This window comes from Hypanus sabinus, chromosome 28 (assembly GCF_030144855.1).
Source record: "Hypanus sabinus isolate sHypSab1 chromosome 28, sHypSab1.hap1, whole genome shotgun sequence".
NCBI lineage: Eukaryota > Metazoa > Chordata > Chondrichthyes > Myliobatiformes > Dasyatidae > Hypanus > Hypanus sabinus.
Window position 1 is genome coordinate 12,054,453 of NC_082733.1, and position 16,984 is coordinate 12,071,436.

General features: G+C 48.5%; 1 protein-coding gene across 1 annotated transcript in view; it reads right to left on the minus strand.

The window, feature by feature from the left end:
• The window catches only part of aldh1a3 (aldehyde dehydrogenase 1 family, member A3), a 109,404-nt gene that overhangs the window by 33,811 nt on the left and 58,609 nt on the right, over positions 1-16,984 (minus strand). The window contains exon 4 of the mRNA XM_059952465.1: positions 206-335. Coding sequence (XP_059808448.1) covers positions 206-335 — 130 coding nt within the window. The remainder of the gene's footprint in view (positions 1-205; positions 336-16,984) is intronic.

The window sequence follows — 16,984 nt, forward strand, 5'->3', positions numbered from 1 at the left end:
CCGTTGTGCCCCATGCTGACAGGAAACCTGTGCGGGAGTGTTTTTGAAGTGAAAAAGCCACTTCACTGGGGCAGTTCCACCCTCTCGACCTCAGAAGTCCCAGGTCCAGTGGTATAAGCAAGCATCACACACATAGTTAGTAGAGGAGTGTTACCAAATTTTATTTCTATAAACAGTAAAATTCCAAAATAAGTCAGCAACTCACCCACTGGTATACTCTTCCCGTGGATCTTATCTGCCCAGCCAGCATAGTAACGCAGGGTCCTTATACATCCCTCCAAGTCGATGGCAAATGATTGCAGAAATGGCTTGCCCGTGTCCAACGTTTCAAGTGTCTGGCAAGTTCAAATAATAGTCGATTTAGAATACATTGGTCTATGAACCAGTCCACCCTGAAAACAGGCGCAAGTAATTCGCACCTACTGAGTGGGATGTTACCCCAGGAGAGGCGCGACCTTCTCTTGTGGGATGGTCGCTGCCTGCCAGTTTTGTGACGAAAACCCAGCTTGCCAGTCTTTAGCACAACCATGAGGTTGTGTGGATCTCGCTGCAAGTGGCTGCACACGGGTCTGTGTTATTGGAAGGGAATTCAGCATCGTGCAAACGCAGGAGTTCCCACCTTTGACCTTATAATGGAGAGAATGGTAGTGTAATGGTTCGCCCACAGCTTTACAGTACAAGGTACCCAGGTTCAATTCCCACCGCTGCCCGTAAGGGGATTTTTCCCTGTGGAATGGATAGGCTTCCCCAGGTGCTCTGGTTTCCACCCTCAGTCCAAAGACCTATCGGTTAGCAAATTTTAAATTGTCCCACGGTGAGGCGAGGATTAAACTGGGGGATTGCTGGGTGGCACAGCTCAAGGGGCCAGACTGTATCTCATCGATAAATAAACAAAATGATGTCTGATGGTGTGTGATCTTGCAGGCTCTGACAAGCCCAGGATGTACTGACGGTGGACCGGAGTAAGTCTAGGTGAATTTCTGCAGTGTATTCTGTGAACAAAGTAATGTCACGGAGAGTGGCATTTATCCAGTCAAGTGAAGACTATGCCAGCACAATCCTACTAGGGTCTCATAGGCAATGGAATGCCTTGTGTACACATTTGCTGACTGTGGAACCATGAGCTTAGTCCTCACATGTCACTTCTCCTGATTTGCATCTATATGTTCTTTTTTATAACTTCACAAGAGCATTGTGTCATTCTAACCTCAGCCTACCTACAGGAAATATGCCAGTAAAGTTGACAGAGTGCAGAGAAAATTTACAAGGACGTTGCCAAGACTTGAGGACCTCAGTTATAGGGAAGGGTTGAATAGGTTAGGACTTTATTCCCTGGAGTGTAGAAGGATGAGGGGAGATTTGATAGAGCGATACAAAATAATGAGGGTAACTGCAAGAAGACTTTTTCCACTGAGGGTGGGTGAGACTAGAACTAGAGGTCATGGGTTAAGGGTGAAAGGTGAAATGTTTAAAGGGAACAGGAGGGGGAACTTCATCACTCCAGAGGGTGGTGAGGAAATGGAATGAGCTGCCAATGGAAGTGGTGGATACAGGGTCGAATTCAACATTGAAGAGAAGTTTGGATAGATTCATGGATGGAAGAAAGGCTATAGAGTGTTATGGTCTGGGTGCAGACTGATGGGATGAGGCAGATTAATAGTTCGGCACAGACTAGATGGGCCAAAGGGACTGTTTCTGTGCTGTAGTGTTCTATGACTCTATGACTATTAATGCCCTTGCCTTTGTCTCACATTAGTGCCCTTGAGTTAGAGCACATGCAAAAGGAAGGTTGAAGTGAGGAATACCTTTCAGCGGGAGACCTCCAGCTCTTCAGCTCATCTCTGAGAGCAGTGCTCTTTCTAGCTCCAACAGCCTGACTTCCTCTACTGTGCCATGTTACATAGTGGCAAAATTATATGAAACAATTTCAAGGAACATTTTTGCTTATACACCAAGTTATGTGTGACATCCCAAAGATAGCCTTGGGAAAACCTGCTGGCCATCACGTTAAGTGTGGGAGCAAATCGTAGGGCAGTCCTGGTACTTCGATGGACGTGACAATGACTATCAATCTGATCCATGTTAATAGTCACAGTACTGGAATATGGCTGAGAAATCTGTTAGTGCTCGGTGCCACGAGTGGCCCTACAGCAGGGTTCCATCAGCAGTAACAGTGGTGGGCACAACTCTGTGATCCTCTTCACCCTCAACAACCGGGGCACCCCTGCATGTGTTCTCTGCCCTACTGGAGTTCTACAGGCTCCACATTTCTAACTAAAGGCTGAAAGCCCCAGCACACTAAACCTGCCCTAGCATATCCACTGGGCCATGCTCTATTCTCTTCAGTGGTCCAGACAATAGAATTGTTACTTCAAGGCTACAAAACACTGCTTACTGATGCTCTGCTTTTAATACGCTCCTCATCACAGCACCTGTTGCTTATCAAGTTTACTGCTTTCATCTTCCAAGATCAAATAAGAGAGATGGGTTTCTTTATTAAACACCCGCAAATCTTTTATCATTGTCGAGCAGTTTGAATTGTACTCCAGTTCTCAGTATCTCCTGCATTGGCGGTGAAGTTGTCCGGAATGACACCACCTCCATCTGCACATCAACTATTATCCTTCCCTATTTCTCAGGCCTGCCCTGATTCAGACTGAAAGTGCCCACGTGCACAATTGATGATACCCTACACCCTTGGGAAACTGCGGTGTTACTGCTAGATATTTGTGTCTGTGGCTCTATGCCAAGTTGCTAGGTGCAGGGTATGTGCCTCGCAGTTTCAGTGACACTGTGGAGCCATCACCACATCAAAGATTGCTCTTGTCAAGTCATCCACAACAGCTTGAAGCTACTCTGAAGCACAAACACTCAGGCTCTGCAAGCTCTGAGAACTAAGGACTCTCATAAATCCCAGTAAACATGACTGCTTCTCGCTCCTTCCTCAATGCTGTCACTGAAAGAAGTAGGGTGACCAGGTTGCCATTATCCAGTTGGCAGGGATGTATGGACACGTAGGATATGGGACACTTACAGTAAAACGGAAAGATCTTGTACCTGCTGTGGTGGAACTAAGGGTTTGCGATGCTGAGATCCAGCCGTTCTCTGGTGATTCAGAAAGTTCAAAGGAAAGTTAAAGAAGAACACTTCCACTCTGTAATGAACTTACAGTGACCACAAGAACTTTATAACCAATGAAGTGATCCTGCAATCAATTTCAGCAAAGCGTGTTCCTGTGTATTGCCTGACTGATGGTCAACAAAGTCTTTTGAGATGTCATCTCTGTGTCCAACCAGAGCAAGCAACCTTTGAAGAACTTCTACACCCAGAAGACCGTTGGGCGATGGGAACACACTTACTGAGGAGGTGGTGAATGCAGAGACTCTCATAATATTTAACAAGTGTCTCAATGAGTATTTGAATCACCAAGGGTAATTAAGTGCTGGCACTTAGTGAGAAAGGGCCTGTTTCTGCACTGTTTGACTCGATGTCTCTAACACGGTAATTGCTTATCTGTTTTGGTAATGGTGGTTATGCAACAAGTAACAACCAAAGTTCAAAGTGCCTTGATTATTAAAGTATGTATACATTATACAACTTGAGATTCATCTCCTAACAGGCAGCACAAAGCAAAGAAACACGAGAAGAAACATTTGTAAAAGACCGTCAAGCACCCAATGTGCAGAGAGGGATAGAAGACAAATCATGCAAACAATAAATGCAAGCAAATAGCATTCGGAACTGAAGCCCAGAGAGAGAGTCTGTCCACAGACCCCTAGCTTGGCACTGAGCAGAGCAGCGAGCTGAACCGGACCACCCCTCACCTTGGGCCTCGATACCCTGACCTTTTTCAATCTGGCCCGGCGCCTAAATTGTCATCCAAACAGTGGGTCAGTTGCTTCGGTATGCTCTAGGGCCAGTGATGAGGCTTTGGGTCAGTGGGCGATGATCGTTTACCAGAAAAAGAGTGATTAACCAAGTATTTAGTTGTTTTCCTTGTTCCACTGACCACCAGCCAGAAATCGCTGAGATTCACCAGCACCATCTTAAAGCAGATCGGCAGTAACGGCACTGATATCAACTAAGTCAGAGAGTGCGATAAGGATCAGATGGCAAATTGTCAGTTCTGTTGATTGAGGGTTGAATAATCTTCAAGATCATGCAAAGGAAGCACATGCTTTTTGTAATAATGCCTCACTACATTCATCTGAAAAGGCAGCAGGGTTCAGTAGATTTACAACAGACCCCCTCTGTTTACAATATGTCCTCCTCCCCTTTGTGTTGTAATCTGGAGAATGGAACATGAACCTATTCTATTGCCCCAAATGAAGGAACTGTCATCCATTCCTTGTATTACACAGTGACAACCCCCTTGACTCCCTTGTTACAGCCAGCCTTTCGAAAGGGGAGCAAATTCCACTTATGTAGCAGCCCTTGACGGAATGATCTTGACATCAGCAGGCTGACTTGATTACCGTGTTTAATAACTGCTGATAAACTAAATATTTGTAATCATCAAAGTTAGGTTTGTGCTTTATTCATGTCAACATGAAAAGAACTTGAAGTTTTCAGCCTATGTGCTCTTGGCCAGGTGCATTTGAACTTGACTCAAAGCTATTTATTTGCTATTGAGTTACTCTCTGCTATTTTTCCATTGTAGGAAGTATTTGTAATGTGGTTGTATCATTTTTCTCTTTTTCCGTAATAGAATCATCACCAACACAAAAGGGCTTATCCAATCCTGAGATAGTCCATTGTCTATCATTCCTTTAATTTATAAAGGTCTTTGTTTCTTGGAAATATATCACAGCAAAAATCTGCCTTCATTTAGTGAAAATTAATTCAGCTTGTCATCTTGTGCTGTGATGTGGGATAATTATATTATTCTATTAACCCTAATAGATTATTCCGTGCTTGATGCTGTCTGATTGAGCACTCTGAGAAAAAAAATGTGAGGTCCCTAACTCTCCAAATGGCTTCTCAGTTACTACCCCTCAACCATTAGGCTCCTGAACAAAAGGGGACAACTACACCCTCTTGCCCATCTGTTGAGATGTTTCCCACAACCAATGATCTCAATTTAAGGACTGTATCTCATTATCTCAAGTTCTTGTTACTTATTGCTATTTATTCATATTTGCATTTGCACAGATTTGCACTCTCGTTAGTCTTTCATTGATCCTGTTATAGTTACGGTTCTATAGATTTGCTGAGTATGCCCACAGGAAAATGAATCTGTATATGGTTCATTTGGGTTGTATATGGTGATGTATATGTGCTCTGATAGAAAAATATACTTGGAACTTTATGAAAAGTTGGGTGGGGCAGCCACATAGTGATCAGTAACATTGCAGAGAAAACACGAGGAAATCTGCAGATGCTGGAAATTCAAACAACAACACACACAAAATGCTGGTGGAACACAGCAGGCCAGGCAGCATCTACAGGGAGAAGCGCTGTCAACATTTCGGGCCGAGACCCTTCGTCAGGACTAACCGAAAGGAAAGATAGTAACATTGCAGGTTGGATTCAAACCTGGAAAATATAAAATGCAGTTATATAAAGTTGCTAGCACTTGAAAGGATATTAGAAAGTAAAGATAATTGTCAGGTATGACTTACTGACAAATAGTTGATAAGAAAGGGAACCCAGGTTCCTTGCCCAGCCTGATTATGTTGTCAGCTTTTAATATTGTTATTGGTTTAACGTTGTACCAAGATACAGTGGAAAACTTGTCTTCAATATTGTTTATACAGATCAAATCATTAAACAGTACATTGAGCTTGAATAAGGGAAAACAATAAGCATGCAGAATAAATATCAAAGCTACCGAAAAATGCAGTGTGGACGAATGATAAAGCGCAAGATCATAATGAGAGAGACTGCAAGGCCAAAGCCCATCTTTTCGTACAAGAGGTCCATTTAAGAGTCTGGTAACGGTGGGATAGAAGCTGTCCTCGAGACTTTCAATACCCTGCCTACCCTCTTAATACCGTTTAAGTGATCTAGAAACAATATACATTACATTTGGATAATTCACCAGATCAATCAGCAATGATTCAGTTGCTTTATGAAATTTAATTTTGTCTCTAAGGCTCAGCAAAATTTTTATTTTCTCTACAAATTCTCTATGAAGTTTGAGCGTGCCCTCACAGAATAGGTGTCAGCATCAGTGTTAGGATTCGATTTATGAACCGGTATTCCTGGTTTCATCCTCAGAATTTCTGAGTTAACTTGGAGATGTCAGGTTATAGGCTTAAGAGGTTTATCTGACCTGTTGTCAATACCCAGCATCGCCACCCACATTGATACAAAGTTAAATATGCTAAATATTGACCTGGACTCAATAAAGCCTCATGGCTTCAGGTCAGAGAACGTCACGGTCTTGCTGATTATCACATCCAGAACCAAGATTGGGTCAGCAGTGCTGTCACTGACTGACACTCACTAGACACAGAGGCTAAGACTTGGTGCATCACTTGGCAAAAGACCCAACATTCCTTCAAGAAAAAATAGTAATGGTCAATCCATCTTCCTTGTGAGCTCAAAGTCTTGCCTCGTCTATTTCTTGGAAAATTCTCCACCAAGTGGTTTAAAACTATAACCATGGTAAGTGGATAACATGGCAAGACTGACAACAAATCACAAACTTCATCATAGAGGACCCATCAAGAGCAAAGCTTTATATACTGTATCATCTCCGCTTCTGCTCGATCCTTCACTCCTCGGTTACTGTGAGGACAGGAGGCTCATTGTTGACACATTGAGGTGATTTCCAATATTGTATAACTTTTGAATATGGATAAATATCTTCAAAATTTACAAAACATGGTGAGGCTGCTCTTCCCAGCTGCTCATATACAGGGTAAAGGCAAGGCTAAGCTGTCCATCCATTGACAAATCTGAGAAAAAAACGTACATTTATCACATTCTGCACCTAAACGGGAGGAAGCTCTGTGGTCAAGCTCAACAGTATTAGTGTTAAGGACCCAGCAAATGCAAATGTCAAGCAGATGGTCCATGTTAGTCTCCACTATCATAAAGATCACTGACCAGCCATTTTGATGTATTTCTCAAGGAATGAGGAACCTGAAGATGGAAAGGCCATTGAGGTAGCAGTCATGAAGCCCGAAGCTACTATAGAATAATGCCTAGATAAATTTTTATCCAAAAATAAAACAGAATAAGCAACACCCCATTCACCAGGAGAGTGATAGGAAATCTTATCAATGCTTCCACCATATACATATGGGAGACTAGGACAGTTAGGAAAGGTTGTGATGGCAACTGAGAGAGATGTTGCCTGGAAAAGACAACAGTAGTAATGAGGAGAGATAGAACAGGTTGGATTTATTCTCCCTAGAATATTGGAGGCAGAAGGGTGACCTTATTGTGGTTTATAAAATTATGGGGGCATAAATAGGGTAGAGAGTCTTTTTCTCAGGTCAGGAGATTCTAGAACTCGATGAAAGAGAAGAGAAGTGAAATATAAAGGGGATTTGAGAGGCAAGTTATTCAATAACTTACGGAAGGTTATTCTGGAATGAGCTGCTAGAGGACGTGGTGGTGTAGGCAGATACAACTATAATGTTTGAACAGGGACTTGGCTAGAAAAGGTGATGAGGGAAACAGGCCTAATGCAGGCAAATGTGATTAGTTTGGATGGGCATCAGGGTCGGCATGGACAAGGGGGACTAGAAGGGCCCTTTTGTCTCACACATTTCTGTAGTTGTATTATACAGATGCCCTGCTGGCCTACAAGCAAAACCCCTACACCAGCACACGCGACGCCCTCTGAGCTTCTACTAACAAACTGCTTGACGTTGTGCAAAACAGCCACTGGCTGAATTTATGCAGCAAAATCCAATCGGCTGCCGAGAGCGGAAATGCAAGATGGCATCAGGTCAGCAACAGGCTCTTCAACAACCAAGACAACCCCATTGAAGTCTAAAAATGGGGCAGTCATCACAGACCAACACCTGGAGCTGTATGCAACCCGGAACGTGGTGACTGATGCTGCCCCGGAGGCACTGACTGACTTGCCATCTGATGCACCATCAATAACTCACACTGAGACGTAGGCGAGATATCGGCTTTTATTGACTGGAAGAAGGAACCAGGAGTGAGTGTCTATCATACAAGGTCCTGGAGACTGAGGCCGAGCGTCAGGCCGCAGGTCTCCTTTATACAGGGGCCTGTGGGAGGAGCCACAGGAGCAGTCAGCAGGGGCGTGTCCCGACAGGCACATAGTTCACCACATTCACCCCCCCCTTCGTTTGAAAAAGTCCTCATGTAGTGAAGGTTCTTACAAGTCAAGCCGATCAGGCGGTCGAATCTGTCGCTGCGATCTACGTAGCACCGGCTGTGACCGCATAGGTGCCAGCAACATTGGCGATTGCACAGGGGACGGGGGTTGCGCGTGTTCTTGCCCACTAGGCGCCGGTGATCCCTCATGCATGTGCGAGGCGCCTGGTATAAACGCGTACGAAACGCCCGGTATACAAGTGTCGTGAGGAGTCTGTGTAGGGCCTGGTGCGTACGGTGTCACCTCTGGTGCAGGGTTCACAGTTACCGGAGAGCCTTCAGGGTAGTGGTCTGCTGCACCTGCGGGTGCCAGGTTGCGGATGGAGACCGTGTCCTCCCGCCCATCAGGTAAGACCACGTAAGCATACTGGGGGTTCGCATGGAGAAGGTGAACCCTCTCCACCAGCGGGGAGTATTTATTGCTCCTCACATGTTTCCGGAGCAGCACTGGCCCCGGGGACGTCAGCCAAACTGGTAGGGTGGTCCCAGTGACAGACTTCCTGGGAAAAGAGAATAGGCGTTCGTGAGGGGTGGCATTGGTGGACGTACATAACAGAGAGCGGATAGAGTGCAGTGCCTCAGGGAGGACCTCCTGCCATCGAGAGACCGGCAACCCTTTGGACTTAAGGGCTAAAAGTGTGGCCTTCCACACTGTGGCATTCTCCCGCTCTACCTGGCCATTACCCCGGGGATTATAACTCGTGGTCCGACTGGTAGCAATGCCCCTAGCTAGCAAGTACTGGCGCAGCTCCTCACTCATAAAGGAGGACCCTCTATCACTGTGGATATAGCAGGGATACCCGAACAGAGTGAAGAGCTGGCGCAGGGCTTTTATGACGGACGTGGCAGTGGTGTCGGGGCAGGGGATGGCAAAGGGGAACCGTGAGAACTCGTCAATAACACTGAGAAAATAGACATTGCGGTCAGTGGAGGGAAGGGGGCCCTTAAAGTCAACACTCAGGCGTTCAAAAGGGCGGGTGGCCTTGACAAGTTGTGCCGTGTCAGGACAGTAGAAGTGCGGTTTGCACTCAGCACAAATTTGGCAGTCCCTGGTCATCGTCCTGATGTCCTCCAGGGAGTACCGGAGGTTCCGAGCTTTCACAAAATGGTAAAATCGGGTGACCCCCGGATGGCAAAGTTGTGCATGAAGGGCGTACAGCTGGTCGAGCTGTGTGCTAGCACATGTTCCCCGGGATAGGGCATCAGGGGGCTCATTGAGTCTGCCAGGCCGGTACAGGATATCATAGGTGTAGGTGGAGAGTTCTATCCTCCACCGCAAAAGCTTATCATTTTTGATCTTGCCCCGCTGTTGGTTGCTGAACAGGAACGCAACCGAGCGCTGGTCGGTCAGCACAGTGAATCTTTTGCCAGCAAGATAGTGCCTCCAGTGCCTAACAGCCTCCACTATGGCCTGGGCTTCTTTCTCCACCGCGGAGTGCCGAAGTTCAGAGCCTTGGAGGGTGCGAGAAAAGAATGCTACTGGTCTCCCTTCCTGATTAAGGGTAGCAGCCAGAGCGAAATCGGAGGCATCACACTCCACTTGGAAGGGAGCGGTCTCGTCCACTGCATGCATCGTAGCTTTGGCAATGTCCGCTTTAATGCAGTTGAAGGCCGCGCAGGCCTCAGCAGAGAGGGGAAACGAGGTAGACTTGACCAGGGGGCGAGCCTTGTCTGCGTAATGGGGGACCCATTGGGCGTAATAGGAAAAAAACCCCAGGCACCGTCTGAGGGCCTTGAGAGTGGTGGGAAGAGGGAGCTCTAACAGGGGGCGCATACGTTCGGGATCAGGCCCAATAACCCCGTTTTCCACGACATACCCAAGTATAGCAAGGCGGGTGGTACCAAAAACACACTTGTCCCTGTTATAAGTAAGGTTCAGAGCTGCGGCCACTTGGAGAAACCGTTGGAGGTTGGCGTCGTGATCTGGCCTGTCATGACCACAGATGGTGATGTTATCCAGATAGGGAAATGTGGCCTGCAGTTGGTACTGGTCCACCATCCGGTCCATTTCCCTCTGGAAGACAGAGACACCATTCGTGACACCGAAAGGGACGCGCAGGAAGTGATAGAGCCGGCCGCCCGCCTCGAAGGCGGTGTAGGGGCGGTCCTCTGGGCAGATGGGGAGCTGGTGATAAGCGGATTTCAGATCTATTGTCGAGTACACCTTATACTGAGCAATCTGGTTGACCATATCCGCGATGCGGGGTAGGGGGTATGCATCAAGCTGCGTAAACCTATTGATGGTTTGACTATAGTCCACCACCATCCTATTTTTCTGCCCAGTCCGAACAACAACCACCTGGGCCCTCCAAGGGCTTGTGCTCGGCTCAATGATCCCCTCCCTGAGCAGCCGCTGCACCTCCGACTGAATGAAGGCCCGGTCCCCCGCGCTGTACCTCCTGCTTTTGGTTGCCACAGGTTTACAGTCGGGGGTCAGGTTGGCGAACAGCGGTGGGGGAGGGATCTTGAGAGTGGAGAGGCTGCAAGTGTCGGTAGCGCAGCTGTTGGCCCGGTTCTGGATGGGATGTGTGTGTCCGTGTGTGTGTGTGGTCAGTAGCGGGGTATGTGAAGAAGTCCCACAAAACTGAGGATTCTTGACAGTGAGTGGTGGGAGGGGCCCGTCGTATACCATAGTCACACTTTCGAGATGGCTCTGGAAGTCCAGCCCCAATAGCACAGGTGCACACAGATTAGGCATGACCAGCAGTTCAAAGTCCCGATATACTGTGCCTTGCACCACCAAAGTCGCTACACAACCCGCCCGGATGTCTGCGGACTGCGACCCAGAGGCCAAATGGAACCTCCGACTGACCGGCCGCGTTGCAAGTCCGCAGCGTTGCACTGTGTCCGGGTGAATAAAACTCCCAGTGCTGCCCGTGTCAAACAGGCATCCAGTCCAATGCCCCTGCACCTGGATGTCCATCATGGACCTTGCAAGCTGGTGTGGGGCGCTTTGGTCGAGAGTCACAGTGGCCAGAGTTGGATCGCCGTCGGGGTACCCGGTCAGCATCCGAGGATCGGGGGCGGGGCGTGCTGACGTCGACAAAGATGGCCGCCCACATCCCGGCATGCAAGATGGCGGCCCACATCCCGGCATGCAAGATGGCGGCCCACATCCCGGCATGCAAGATGGCGGCCCCCACGTTTCACCCGCAGCGCTGCACTCCGCTCGAGGTTGAGACTTACAGACCTTGGCGAAGTGGCCCCGCTTTCCGCAGCTGGAGCAGGTCGCTTCTCGCGCTGGACAGCGTCGTCGAGGATGTTTCTTTTGGCCACAGAAATAACAAAGCACGAGTTGCTTACGGGCCACAGCCGTGGTCTGGGTCGGGGAGCTCGTGGAATGGCGACTGGCGGCGGCGTTGGCGAATTCGCTCCCGGGAGCCGGCGGTGGCGGGGTCTGAGGCGTCCACGAAACCGGCGGGGAATCGCGCGACTGGACAGCGTCGGCGTTATGCCGCGCAGCTTCTAGAGCATTGGCCTTCTCTATTGCCGAGCTTAAGGTAAGATCCGAGTTCTCCAGCAGCCGCTGGCGCATGTACACTGACCTCAGTCCCGTCACAAAGGCGTCTCGCACCAGCAGCTCCGCATGCTGTTCTGCCGTGAGCGTCTTGCAGTCGCAAGCTTGGACGAGTGTCTGTAGTGCTCGGAGAAACTCAGCGCACGATTCGCCAGGCCGCTGTTGCCGGGTAGCTAAGCGATGTCTTGCGTAGACGGTGTTCACCGGCCGCAGGTACTGTCGTTTGAGGGCGTCCAGTGCCCCTTCGTAGGTCGGCAGGTCCCGGATAAAGGAGTAAACTTTGGAGGAGACCCTCGAGAGTAGGATTCTGTGCATAACGGCGGGTTCAGTCGCACGAAGCTCCGCCAAGTACGATTGGAAGCATGCAAGCCAGTGTTCAAAAGCGAGAGCTGCGTCAGGGTCTTGAGGGTCCAAATCCAACCGGTCCGGACGCAAAACGGGTTCCATGTTTTAAAACTCCCAGTCAATAAAATTGATGCACCATCAATAACTCACACTGAGACGTAGGCGAGATATCGGCTTTTATTGACTGGAAGAAGGAACCAGGAGTGAGTGTCTATCATACAAGGTCCTGGAGACTGAGGCCGAGCGTCAGGCCGCAGGTCTCCTTTATACAGGGGCCTGTGGGAGGAGCCACAGGAGCAGTCAGCAGGGGCGTGTCCCGACAGGCACATAGTTCACCACACCATCCATGGAGGAGCTCAGCAAATCCATCGGGAAAGCCCCAGGGAAAGATGGAATTCCCTCTGAAGTCTTGAAGAGTAGGAAGCATCATCTACACAAGCTTCTGTGTCTTTGCTGGAGAAAGGCCACATGCGAGATGCCAACATTGTCACACTGCACAAAAGTAAGGACGACCGTTGTGATTATAACAGCTACTGTGGCATCTCTCTCCTTAGTATTGTGGGGAAAGTGTTTGCCCGTGTCGTCTTGGCACGACTTCAAAGCCTTGCATCTGGCGTCTACCCAGAGTCGCAGTGCAGGTTCAGAGCAGGAAGGTCTACAGTGGACATGATCTTCTCACTGCACCAGCTGCAGGAGAAGCGTTGAGAGCAGCAGAAGGCTTCATTGATCTGACCAAGGCGTTTGACCTCGTCAGCAGAAGCGCACTCTTCAAACTCCTGCTAATGATTGGCTGTCCCCCAAGACGCACAGCCTCATATCTTCTTTCCATAAGGACACGCACAGCACTGTCTGCTTCAATGGAGCAACTTCTGACACCTTTCCAGTGGGCAGCAGAGTGAAACAAGGTTGTGGCTGGGCACCGACCCTCTTTGGAATCTTCTTCTCCATGTTCCTTCACTGTACTTTCACAGATTACACTGAAGGCAACTACCTTTGCACAAGAGCTGATGGCAAGCTGTTCAACATCGCTCGTTTGTGTTCCAAGATCAAAGTCAGGGCAGCCCTCATCCACGAGATGCTGTTCGCAGATGATACAGCATTGACATCACACACTGAAGCTGGACTCAACATCTGATTAACCACTTCGCTCATGTCTGCAACGAGTTTGAGTTCACCATCAGTCTGACCCAGGGTGCAGAATCTCCCCCCGACATCATCATTGATGGCGGCCATCTTGATGTAGTCAACTGCTTCACCTGTCTTGCGTCGACCATCAGGAGCTCCCTGTCCCTCCAAGTGGAGGGTAACAGCAGGATTGCCAAAGCTGCAGCTGCCAAGGCCAGACTGAACAAGAGCGTGTGGAGCAACAGAAGACCAAGCTGAGTGTGCAGCTGGTGTGTGTGCTCACCACACTCCTCCACGCCAGCAAGGCTCGGACACCAAACATCAGTCAAGAGAAGAGGCTAAATTCGTTCCACCTACACTGCCTCAGGCGCATCTTGCACATCCCCTGGCTGGACAGAGTCACCAACACAGAGGGCTGACACCTCCAGCATCCACAGACAGCTCAGATGGTTGGGCCACTTCAGAAGTATGGACCAGGGACACATTCCCAAGGATATGCTGACTGAGGGTTACCACCCACGAGGAAGACCAAGCCTCCGCTACGGGGATGTCTGCAAGCTGGCAGGCATCAACCTCAAAGCGTGGGAGGACACAGCTGAAGAGCGGACAGCATGGAGGGCCGCAGTCAAAAGTGGCGTACGGTGTGCTGAGATAGCAGGGGCCGACATGCTCAACAGTAAGAGAGCCAGAAAAGCCAGAGCAGCATCATCTAGAGCACCTTCCTCCGTCACCTGCAGCCGCTGTGAGAGACACCATCACTCTAGAGTGGGGCTGGACAGCCTCTTTGGAAAGAGCAAACAGCCCCAGGTCTACAACCCCAGGAACCATCAAAAAAAGTGTCACACCATCGTCTCTTGAGACGTACGGATGCCAATCAAGATTACATAGATACACACAAAGTCAAAATATACTGCATATTGCAAGCATGAACAGACAGAGAAATACACAAATACAACATTGTTTTCACAATGTCATTAATTCTTTCCTAAGGTAATGGCCTCAATGTAACTAGTGGAAAATCGCCAGAGAATTTTTGTATTTGTTCTGATCAAACAATCAAATTAATTTGAACCCAGTGTTACAGGTAGAGCAAGAAGAAGGCTCAAATCTACATGATAATGGCCAACTGCAAACAATATTGTTTGGAGAATTTTCTTCCGATAAGAGAAGGTTGTCTCGGTGCATCAATGTGGTTCCCAGAGGCAGTTCTGGCTTTTGCACTGATTTCTCTGTTTTGTACTTCAATAGCAGGCAGATCATGCTCTGAGAAGGTTCTCCAGGGTAGGAGACAACAACTCAACCACTACCACAATCGGTGGCTCCACCTCCACTTGTTTGACTCTTGCCTGACATCTCAGCATGGGAAGATTAACCCCGCAAAGAATTAGTGGTAGGTTTTGGTCAACAATAATAATACAGGTAAGAAAGGGGTTAACATAGGATGTCAGGCTTGCACAGGCAAGAACCTCCCAGCTTCCACTTTCCAAATCATCACCTGCAGCCCTTTAACCCAGGTTCTCATTCACAGCCCTTCTTCACTCATATGAACCAGCCAGCTTCAGCCAATTGCTCCTGGCTGTCAAGTTGCTCCCTGTTGCCTTGCCATGTTAAGAATCTGTCCCCTTGTATTTTGTGGTCCCTCGTTACTTACAATTTTGCAGATTTTTGTTAAAGATACCGCTCACTGCTTTATCACCTCTGTTGCTCTGCATTTGGGTCAGGCCTCCTCTATGTTTGCTGACAGGATGAGTGAGCCAACGATTGATGCAGCCGCGTATGCCTGCCGAATGGAAGTCGTCCACTGACAGAAGCGCACTATCAAGAAGCAGCAGGAGGTCCTTCACCATCTGCTCCCCACTCTCAACCAACTCTGTCTCGAAACAGCAAGCCCGTGCTAGTTAACCTCCTCCCTCAGAGCCCCAGGTTCCAGTGCCTGAACGCTCACACAGATCCCCAACCTGATGCTGCAACTTCCTGTCCCAGTGTATGTTACAGACCGAGACTTCATCATTCCTCTCTTGATTGGGTGAGCTCTGACCTGGCCCATCGCTAAGTGGGACAAGAAAAGCATCACAATGCGGATTTTACTACTGAGATGTGTTATGTACCCCGTAACTGGGTCACTTACCAGCAAAGATAGAGAGGTCCGTTGAAGTCTGATGGTACTATTTTTAACAGTATTTATTGATAAAAATACACAAAAATAGTATCAATGCAAACATACAGATAATATACGTCGTCAATACTAAATCTAAAAGCGTGGGTATAATAATAATTGATAAGGAATAGCTCTATCGTTGTCTAGGGGATAATGTATTGTCTGATGGAACTATAAAAGTCACTTTATTTCATTCAAGCTGCAGCTTTTTTGGTTGGAGAGAGAGACGGGTTAAAACTTGCCCATTCCTTTTATGATGTCAATCCTTCGAGAGTCGTTGGGAGTTGATTTCCCCGTTGTTAGCTAAAAACCGTTCTTCCGTGGTAAAGGCCCACCGATTCCGGGGCAAATGGAAACGGACGCACGTGGCCTTCCCACCGGCTTTCGTTATTAAGGGATCACTAGTGTTTCTTCTGGTGCGTCTGAGGGGCTGTTCCCACAGACCCTCTTTTATCCTGACTCACAGAGTCTCTGATGTCAATCAGGTTGGGATGATGCAATCCCTCCACCAACCTCCCCCTCGGTTCACTGCCTGGGGCTTCGATGCATCGTACAGGATTCAATACACAATTCTGTCTCCAAGAGACAATAGCCGGTATCAATGGTTCCGCCTTTCGGAGGCCAGGACACATTCCAACTCTGTGGATTCTGCATGTCTTTCTCTCATTTCCTGGGTCTCCTGAACTGACTCAATAGTGATCTTGCGATTCTCAAAAAGGAGGGGGGCTACCCCACACCCTTCGGCCCCTCAGAGTGTGGCACATTCGTAACAGATGCACCATTTGACCATCTGGGATGTGGATGTGAGGCAGCGCATTGGGTACTTCACCTGAGTCGATGCCTACAGTTGGCGCCGGATTACACCGTGGAGTTCAAGACTCACATGGCTGGAACGCTGGCCTATTACCAGCATGGCATCTCAGAGCACTTGAAAGATATGCTGTCTACCCTTGAAAGCCTTATCGCTCTGGCCCTCCATTTCAAAAAGTGTCTCATGGAATGACCCTCGAGATCATCAGACAGAACCACAGTTCCATTCCCCGCACCATATCAGACTGCAGGACCTAATCATCAAAGCCTCCAGAATCCATGCAATTAGGGAGAGCTCTCTTAACCACCCCCCCACCCCCAAGAATGTCAGTGGAGAAACAACTTGTGCGCTTATTGTGGAGCCACCCTTCAGCAATGCATCAAATACCCACTATGTCTAGGAAAACGGCAGCAATAGATAGAGTTGAGGGGCCTTCTGTCTGCTAAACTCCCTCCACATCCCCCTTCCCTTCCCCCAACCTGCCAGTCTCTTATTCCAGCACCATAGTCTGTCTCCCTCTGTCTCTCTCCCCCACACCTTGACGGCTCTACACACACAGGAGGCTCCAGTGGATTCCGATGCTTTCTGGACCGGACACTGTGTGTGCAGCTGGGGCTCCCTATCGAGCCTATCTCTCATCCCTTCTGCGTTATGGCCATCGACGAGTTGTCCTTTGAGGTCTGGGATGGTCAGCATGTGCGTACGGCCTGTGCACACGGGCTTT